This window comes from Mercenaria mercenaria, unplaced genomic scaffold, assembly GCF_021730395.1.
Source record: "Mercenaria mercenaria strain notata unplaced genomic scaffold, MADL_Memer_1 contig_3907, whole genome shotgun sequence".
Classification (NCBI taxonomy): domain Eukaryota; kingdom Metazoa; phylum Mollusca; class Bivalvia; order Venerida; family Veneridae; genus Mercenaria; species Mercenaria mercenaria.
Genome location: NW_026462093.1, coordinates 1 through 10,780, shown reverse-complemented (window position 1 = coordinate 10,780; position 10,780 = coordinate 1). Strand labels below are relative to the sequence as shown.

The following is a 10,780-nucleotide window of genomic DNA, read 5'->3' as shown; positions in this document are numbered from 1 at the left end:
ATACATATGTCTTTCCCTGTTGTTCTTAATTAGTAAAAAAGATTGTGCTACCGTACAACACCCGCTCCCTGCTCAAGTTGCCTAATAATTTATATTAAAAGTTTAAGCACTTTAAAATTAACAAAATATGAACAACAATTTAGAAAAATACATTTTGAAAAATATGAAAGCTATTACTTTTTAAATAAAATGAAAATTTCGGTATGATTGAAAAAAAATCGTAAGGGGAATATCGTCCGCCTTGGTCAAATTAATTAGCAAGAAGCCATTTCCTATAAAGAACAACACGGATTGAGACATGCCTAATTAATACATGTTTTGTTTTACTTAGCTGAAAGTGAAGTTATATTTTGAAGACCGTATTACGAAAGACCCGTGGTGACATTTCAACTTCATTATTTCACGAATTCTGCTTCATGATTTCACGAATTCACGATTTCTGCTTCCGGATTTCACTATTTTCACTTCACGAATTCACGGTTTCACGAATTCATGAATTCACGATTTCACGAAAAAACTTCACGATTTCTTGATTTCACGATTTCCACTTCACGAATTCACGATTTCACCAATAAACTTCACGATTTCATGATTTCTTGATTTCACTGTTTCCATTTGGCCAATCCATTCTGTTACTCTCCATTCAATGAAGTGTATACGTAATGAATGGTCTGGGTTACGGATGAGTTTATACTCCTGCATACGTCTGTGTGGAGGTTGGGGAGGGATATGGTGCCTGTACTAACACAGTATTTGTTACTTTCAACACTAAAACATGTATGAACAAAATAAGATTCCCAAATAGCTTTACTGTTTTAGACAATGCCAAAATATATAAGTATGTTTATTATGCCCCCGTAATTTATGGCGACGGAGCATTAAACCCTGCAGTTGTCCGTCCGTCATTCCGATATTTTGGAATTCGTCTTTCCGTCCATAGACACATTGGTTTCCGTTCATTTAAAAGAGAATGCTTGCATGGATTGAATTTATATTTTATATGTATATCCTTTCCACGCCTGTAATGTAGTAAAACGTCTAAGCCGCTTTTTACGTTTTAAACGGCCCTCGTGGTAAGGCCATTCTCTTGATCAACTCAGTTTGCATACCATTTACACAGCAGGTGGCAATAGCTTACATATGAATAAGATGCATCGCTTTTCATTTAATAGAAGAAAGATGGGAAGCTTACTAAAACCGAAAAAAGGGACTGGAACAATTTCACATTTAAAGCAATAATGCATTCTAAAAGTATTGTTTGTAAGTCTATTTCCTCATCAGTTGAGGCATTTTCGGCCAGTTTCCACTTTCAGTACCTAAACCTGGTTGTACAAATATATAACACGCCATCTTACATGTAGCGAATATCACGGTTTTCTACGCCATACAATAGTCATGTGACTAATAAAGTCGCAAAAAGTTGAAATTGTACTATAATTATGAAATCGTGAAGTCGAGAAATCGTGAATTCTTGAAGTGGAAATCGTGAATTCGTGAAATCGTGAAGTTTAATGGTGAAATGGTGAAATCGTGAAATCAAGAAATCGTGAAGTTTAATGGTGAAATCGTGAAATCGTGAATTCGTGAAGTGGAAATGGTGAAATTGTGAAATTGTGAATTCGTGAAGTAGAAATCGTGAAATCGCGAAATCGTGAAATCGCGAAATCGTTAATTCATGATGTGGAAATAGTGAAAAATCAGGAAGCAGAAATCGTGAATTCGTGAATTCATGAAATGGAAATCGTGAAATCATGTAGCAGAAAGCGTGAAATAATGAAGTTGAAATGTCACCACGGGTAACTACGGCCATGTAACCATCTTTGTCAAGTGTTATGAAATTGTCAGTTTGGTATTCCATGTCATAACACTTGACAAAGATGGTTACATGGCCGTAGTTATATGTCTTTCTTCTTCTTCTTCCAATTCTGTACAAAATTCCTCTCTGGGGAATTGTACAAGGTGTACATACAGGTTTTGTGCTGCGTACAAGTGTGCAGATTAAAAACAGTAGCGTAGTATAGGGGCGGTTTATGGGCAGGGTGTAGGAGGGCTGAGGGAGATATTTGAGGGGGCCCATCCTGCAATATTTTGGTATTGTAAACACTAAATACTGCGTTCTGTTGAGTTTTAAGAGAAAGTAATTTCTGTCATTAACTGAAGTTTCAAAAGTGTTTTACCTTTTCACCTGAGGAAAAGTTTGTATTTATAAAATGAAAGTTTTATTTTAAAGAGTTAACATTGAAAATATTGTTATTCACATTATTTGGCCTGTGCGTTAAAGGAATACATTAGATTTTTTATTTTTCAACAGAATAACATAAGTTAACATCTTGCAGTTTTACAGCATTGAAAAAAAACGATGGGGAATGATATATGTCCTCTTGGCCTCACATAGCAACACGTGGCATGATAGGTGTCCTCTTTGCCTCACCAATACGTTGCATGATAGGTTTCCTCTTGGCATCACGTATCAACACCTTACATGATAAGTTTCATCTTGGCATTAGTGTCCGATACTCTGCATAATAAGTATATTTGCATCGCTTATTTGAATTCCTGTTTAATCAAATTTCTCATATACATATAGAAACATAAGTTAAGCAGACAAGACAGACCAATGATCAAAATGAATACTTGCTGTGTACCTTTTCGTCTCGTACTGTGCACATTGCCCATGTGTCGGTCATGCTACCTACACGATTACCTCAACCTGAACTGCTCAAGAATTTACCAGGGTTCTATCATTGTTGGTTAGACTACATTTCGTGGAAACATTGAGGTCTGCTTTTTATCATTTCAGGATTGTCTTTTCGCAGTGTAAATGAACTAAAGGTTATTCTGCATGTTTGGTAAACCAGACGTCATTCCGTTACATCATTTATATACTGTTCTTCTTCGCCTATTGTGCTTATTCGCCGTGTCAGTTTGCGAACTACATGTATATAGATTTCAATGGAATACCAGCACGTGAATAGCAAGTAGAAATGGTAGTGATTTCACTCTCCAGTATTTTGAAGAGTCCGCAGTTTCTGATCCGAACCTTACATCGAAACAAGTAACAGCAATACATGTATAGATACCACATACAATTATCATTTATGACGATAGGCTGTACATGCTTAAGTCGAAAGAATTCTAATAAGAAGAGGATGATTCGACACGCACGACCCGTGACTATAAGCGGAAGCGTCAACAGTGTTTGAAAATGCATACGTGTTATCTTTTGTTTGAAGAGAATAATAATAAAACGACCGAGTACTTTAACCGTTTACATTTTTGCAGTACACATAATAAAAAAAAAGTAATTATTTATCTCGACAAAAATAATAAATGTCTGATGGAAATTACCCAGTGCATGAATTAAATAGATTACTCACATAACTTGAGCACGGCATTATATATTAATATTTCTTGCATGCCGGACAGGATTTTCCCGTTCTATTCTGGTGCAAGAAAAGACTCGCGTGCTATAATTTATAAATGAATGCGTAAATTCATACGCTACTATAACAAAATAGCGCCTTAAAGAAAAACCTTCGTTTTTCTTTATATCTTCTACAAATTGAAGAGTAAGGCATGCAAGAATAAGATTCAGTCATTGGCAGTAGGTAAAGATAGGAATATCCGGCACTCGGGTAATTGTTTAGGCGGTAACTCGACAGAAGCCTCGTTACCACCTAAACAATTAACCCCGTGCCGGATATTCCCATCTTTACCCTCAACCAGTGAAATATTCTTATAATATAAAGCTTTTGTTTTGATACTGCTGTTTTACAAAGTCGCTATTTTATTTTCTGACCACATAAGCTTAATCAAATTATCTGCTGTACACATGCTTTCAACACCTTGATATCAGACGCAAACAGTCACCAATGAGATCTGTAACAATCATTTTTCATTCAGTTAAAATTTTTATGGTAAGTGACAGATATTGACATATATTGAAGAAAAGTGGTAGTGTGAATGATATAAAGAAATAATATAGAAGGACTCGAAAATTTATTTGTGTAAGAATATTTTAAGGATCAGTCTTTATATTACCAAATTGGACTTTTAGACCCGATTATCTATTGTTTTAATAGGACCTGTATAAAAACTGGCTGTCCCGTCAGGCAAAATCAAAAAGGAACTTTTGCATAAACCTGTAAATGGTCTAAAGAACAAATTGTGGATTTTTTTTTAATTTTTCGAATAAAAACCTAAAATTAATTTCAGCAAAGACAATAGAACTATGTCATGACAGAGAAGTCAGATTGTAAAATTCCTTATCACGAAAGTGTTTGGATACTACTATTAAATTTTAAAACCTTTGATTTACCACAGAGTTTTGAATCAAAGCACTGATAGTGCTGAAGCAATGGGCTCATTGCAGTTGGACAAATGTATACATTCAGTAATATTAGCCTGTTTAGTACCACCATTAGAGTAAGATACATTCAAAATCCCTCTTTGTTTTGTTGGTTTCATGCCAGATTTCAACAGAATTTTAGTAAGAACCAGTAGAATGTTAGTCACAACTCGTGACAACTTTCTCACATAAACAGGTCAATGGCCAAGTGTACGTCATTGGAGTGAGAAACAGAGATGGGCTAGCAGAGCTGAACGCAGTTGAAGGAGGTATCAGTATCTCACGTTAGTCCATGATCTTGATGTCTGTTGAATATTGAAAATTACTACCGCTGATGAGGTGGCAAGACAATGACTTAGACATGACCACTCGTAATTACAAAGTTATCGGAAAATCAGATTAACATAAAAGCTATCTGACAAACTCAACCCTTTTATTATATACCTATATAAATTCTGTAAAAAGATCGGCTTGTATTTCACAAGTAAATATGAACAGGCAGAAAAAAAATCCGTATTGTATCTTTTGTATTGTATGATGCCAGACTACTTTCATTAATATGAATGACATGGCACAGTTCTATAAATATCGCACATAAAAACTTCACTAAATTCCATGTTAACATAGACTAACATTAAAGATTTCGTTCAGTAACAAAACAACAAAAAGAGTAGAGGTATCCGAAAACAGCATCCCAGGTCAAGGTACTATTATAATAACCCTATTATACTTACTGTACAATAATAAAACGTGGTGATAACTACTCATTAACTCAAATCTCACAACTTGCTTCTAGTGGCTTGGCAATATGGTGGAGACACTTCTGAAGAGATTCATAGAAAATTGTTTTCGAAAGTTGTTTTTTTCAAATCCGAAACTTGCACCGTAAAACAGATGGCCCGTATTGGAGTATTTGATATATATATTGTAACGGGAAAAGCGACTGGTTCTACCGTCCTGTTCCTAACGCCCGTTCGGCTACGACGGCAGACGACAATTTCCGTATACTTACTGAGGGTCGAGCGGAATTTAATAAAGGGAGAAATAAATCAGCTGTATGTTTAACGAATAATTATATTTAATTATAATAGCTAAAATTTAGTAAGGTTAGTAATATTAGTTTAAATGTTAATCTGATTTAATAGATCTACTCAAATGTTCTGGTAAAGTCTGTGTGATATCCGTATTTTATCTAAAGTTATATTTACATTGCTGCTGGTCGGCTCCTGTATGGTTCTCTGATCCTCCAGGGAAATGTTAATTATAATATTATGTTAGTATTGTTAAATCTATAAAGATTTATTAAAGACATTTGACGACTGTAATTTTGGGTGGTCCTGGCCGAAAATAGAAAGTGAAAAGCTGGCGTTCCGGGTGCGCATGCAGTTTTATATGTTCCGCGCCATAATACTTTGATTCCAGGGTTGAAAGCGGTAATTTAACCGTCCATCCAATCAGAATCCCGGATTCCACCGAAATGGCCATTTTCAACCAATCAGAAACTCTGCGGAATTTCCCTTTCTGTGTAACCATCCGCCACTCCAGATGAGCAAGAAATAGTCTTCCCTTGGGCTTACTATAATGTTCTTAATCTTACTCTGGGTAAAAAAGACTGCTACCATTTATAAGTCACAATATAAACTATAAATGACCGGCGATACAGTTTGGTAGAGTTTTTACCAATAACAGGAAATATGACAACAATGTTTACAAGTGAATGTGGCGCCGACAGTCAAACAAAATGTGTCAGTTTTTCAAAGTAAATACTTGTGATATTTCTGAATAACTGAATATTCTGCAACTTATTTAGGTAAGCAATCGATGCATTCATTCGCTTGTCATTGACATATAGTTTAGAAAGTTCAGTTATACATAAAACAGCTTTCGTTTAGGTGAAATGTCATACATTTTCACGACCCGGAAGAAGATGAACGTCTATACGTTTTTGAATGATAAAATGTTGAATAATATACATGTATGAATGATCAGCTTATACCTTGACAAATTAGTTGTCACAAGAGTACCTCATATTACAATATTGTATTATTATTATTGGCTAATTGAATAACATTTCAAATTAATAGCTCTATTTTGATATTTATACTATCACTGGGGGCAAGATTATAAGTTTGTTTTTTTTAAGTCAGAATTGAAACTGATTTCATTTGTAGTATGTTCCATTGATCTGTTACAGCAATACAGAGTCAGTAACAAACCAATTACAAGCATAAAGATTTCTGTATCAATACCGTGATCCACCGCGCGAATGCTAATCTTGAAATAGCCAGTCTTTCCCTAAGAGAAATGTAGCTCAATATAAACCTTCGTATTAAATGCTCATAGAAATTTATCTTAATCCTCAAATGCAATGACTTAACTTGCGTATCGTCAATTAACAAACATAACATGTTAAACCTACAGCTATGTAGGTTTAAAGCTGTAGGTTTAAACAATACATAGCTGATAAATGCATATAATTACGGTCATCTATTATTCATATTGGATTTTATGTATTTATTAATTGTGTTGGATTTAACGTCGCATCGACACAATTATAGGTCATTTGGCGACTTTCCAGCTTTGGTGGTGGAGGAAGACCCCAGTAGCTCCTCTGTTTATTATTACATCACGAACGGGCAGAACAACCGACCTTCCGCGAAGCAGCTGGATAGCTTCCTCACATGAAGAATTCAACACCCCGAGTGAGGCTCGAACCCACATCGATAAGGGGCACGTGATTTGAAGTCGGCGACCTTAACCACTCGACCACGGAGGCCCCTTCATATCGGATTATCCTTGGTGTAAAATAAACACAGATCTACTGGTCACTTACTATACTATAAATCATGCTCTATCGACGATAATAGCATTGTAATTAAGTATAACTGATTGTATTGGGGCTGTAAAGATAGTCAAGTTGTTTGTGTATCCATGAATTATTTTCTAACACATTCAACTGTTCACTTTATCAATGCAAAAGAATGCATACTTGGTATTTACAGAAAAATGTGGGGTTTTTTTTGTAAATTCTATCGCATAATGAAATAAGTCTTAATGTTTATAGATCTACTGTAGCAGCCGACAAAAAGGTCTTAAAATAAAAAGAAACTCTGCGTGACGTTTCCAATCGTCCGTCCTTCCGTCCGTTAACAATTTCTCGTCATCGCATCTCCTCAAAAACAACTGGGGGAATTTTAAACAAACTTTGTCAGAATGATGTTTTGGCACCCACGTTGTGTCCCCCTTCCCTTGAAAATCCGACTGGTTCAACAATTTTGAATGAGTTATGGCCCTTTGTTTATTTTGATAATTTATATAGGGAAAAAGTTTGAAAATCTTCTTGTTCAAAACCACAGGGCCTAGGGCTTTGATATTTGGTATGTAGCATCATCTAGTAGTCCTCTACCAAGATTATTCAAATTATTTCCCTAGAGTCAAATATAGCCCCGCCCCGGGGGTCACATAGTTTATATAGACTTTTATAAGGAAAAACTTTTAAAAAATCGTCTTTTCCAAAACCACAGGGCCTAGGGCTTTGATATTTTTTATGTGACATCATCTAGTGGTTCTCTACTAAGTTTGTTCAAATTATTCCCAGGGTCAAATATGGCCCGCCATGGGAGTCACAAAGTTTACCTTGACTTATATAGGGGAAAACTGAAAATCTTCTTTTCAAGAACAACAAAGCCTAGGGCTTTGATATTTGTAATGTAGCAATATCTAGTGGTTCTCTACCAAGTTTGTTCAAATTATCCCCTTAGGTCAAATATGGCCCCGCCCCAGGGGTCACATGGTTTATATAGACTTATATAGGGAAAGACTTTAAAAATCTTCTTGTCATAACCTACAACCACATGTATAGTTTTGAGTGGCTAAATGAACCTTGATACGAGTTGATCTTGATCTTGACCTAGTGACCTACTTCCACATTTCTGTAGCTACAGCCTTCAAATTTGGACCACATGCATAGGTTTGTGTACCGAAATAAACTTTGACCATGACACTGACATATTGACCTTCTTTCACATTTCTCAAGCTACAGGCTTCAAATTTGGACCACATGATGCATAGTTTTGTGTTCTGAATTGAAATTTGACCTTGATTTTTACCTAGTACCTACTTTCACATTTCTCAAGCTACGGACTTGAGGCACATGCATAGTTTTGTGTACCGAAATGAACTTTGACCTTGAAATTGATCTAGTGACCTACTTTCACATTTCTCAAGCTACAGCTTTAAGATTTGTACCACATGTATGGGCCACATACACAGTTTTATGTACCGAAATGAACTTTGATCTTGATTTTGATCTTGAGCTAGTCTTGAAATTTGAAACATTCAAAAATGGCTCTATGGTGGACGCCAAGATCACTCTGTGATCTCTTGTTAAATTCTGTAATACAATAGTTTAACTGAGAATTTCTCTTGGGTGATTTCTATCGTATAAGTAAAATCACTTCAATTCCATTTTCCAGCTGATATCGCAAATACTTACAGATTATTCCTTTTTGTTAACAGAGGACTACTTCCTTTATGCGCATTTGACGGGTCAAATCTAAAGACTTTCATCGAGTGGCTTCGGATTTAGCCTTAATAAAGACAGTGGCTCTGACGAGCCCCTTGCTTAAAACAGTTTCGCACCGTATAAAAAACAGTAGCGCTGCTGAAGAAGTTTATTAGTATTATGTTTATTTTATTAAAGTTCTCTAGTTATTGGTCGGAAACCAAATGATCTATGGACAGACAGACCGCCAGACAATAAGCAAAATAATATAGCCCACTTTGTTTGGAATTTCAAACAAATTGACTTTATAAAATTCAGATTACATAAAATAGTAGTATCTAAAAGCAAATAGTCTCTTAACAGACGGGGTTTCTCTTCTCGACTAGGTTTGATAGCATATTCATTTATATGACGGTTGATAAAACTTGTTTCTTTTAACTGTTACAGTGTTATCAGTAAAATGGTCTACAGAAATTAAAGCAAATATCACATCTGAGTAGAAATATGTCTGCGTAATCAGTTTATATATTTGGCTATGTACAAGTGTTTTCAAACGCTGCGAACATGGTAGAAAATCTCAACTTTAATGGAGAACAATCGCCTACGAATGATAAACCTCAGTTGAGTGGAAGAATAAATTTATTTTGCATGAACCTTGATATACAGTTTACGTGTTCTAAAAGCTCTGTGATATATATGGATAATATACAAAAGTTCCTGTTAATGTTAAAAAGTACATGTATGTAGATCCAATTCACAGCCTTTATAGGAGATGTATTTCTGCCAGTAAGTTACTTTAAGTTGCAAGATGACTTTGCAATTAAGTAAAATACCCCGAGTAAATATATTTTGTCATTTTGATATGTTTTGACCTACCCAAACACAGAAAATTGATGCGCGAACGTTTCTGAACTGTTAGTTTAACCCCTACCACTGATTGACTGAACACTACAATGTTTAAAATCCCTGTGTTAGCAGTTCCTGAATAGTTTTTAATAAAGGAGTGTAACCCATTGCATTTCCAGCAGAAAGTGTACCAAAGCTAAATATTTTCCACTGGCCATTTCCTTTGCGTGAAAGCGAACACATTATCACCGCTTGAGAATTTCGAGCATGTGTGAATGTTGTTTCACATAAATCTTTAGTAGGATTTACTGCTTCATAGAATTTAAGACTTGGATTTGGATACCTTGAAATATCAGGCGATCTCCAGGCACTCAAAGTGAAAAACAAATGTGTCATACTATCCGGAAGTTCTTTCAATTTTATGCTGATTGTGTGGTGACCTCTTTTTAATTTACGGTCCATTATATCACCAGAGTGACATACGGCATCAATCGGATCTCGATGACAGTAATCAGCACGGGTAGAATAATTAGAGCCATTGTACATCAAACAAGAAGCATCCAAATAATCTGGACCTGTTGAAGGAAATCCCCAGTACAGATCAAATACAACATGGTTGAAGTTTTCTGGCACAGCAAACAACAAAACTACAAGGGACACAGTCGAATTTGGTTTACAGCTGAAATCTGCAAGTCTGGAATTTTTATCACCTACCTGGTCCTGCAATATAAATACATATGTATCAAAATGTGTGTCTATTTTGTCTATTTCGACATAATTACTTTTGCACAATTTAGATAGGAAGAATCTAAGCAACCAAATAAATATTAAGTGAGATAATTTAGAAATATTGATCACAATCTCATCTAGTGCTATTTAAATTGTGAAATTATTCTCTTGATGAAAAGTAAAGAAATGTGTACGTATGTATAGGGAAACTTTAATTTACCTGTCATTAAGTAAGTTTATCGTTAAGTAAAACGTGTATCACATGTAATGCATACGATCTGCATACCTTTAGTTCTGCTTCTTTGTATATTAACTTCTGATTATCCACAGGATGACCAAAATGCTCTTGGATT

General features: G+C 35.3%; 1 protein-coding gene across 1 annotated transcript; it reads right to left on the bottom strand.

Moving 5' to 3' along the window:
- Nucleotides 1-9,809: 9,809 nt before the first annotated feature.
- Nucleotides 9,810-10,418, bottom strand: LOC128553508 (uncharacterized; the record flags this gene model as incomplete). Its single annotated transcript, XM_053534689.1, has 1 exon — nt 9,810-10,418. A coding segment is annotated over one exon (609 nt), but the record flags the coding sequence as incomplete, so codon positions are not given.
- Between the last annotated feature and the right edge of the window lie 362 nt (nt 10,419-10,780).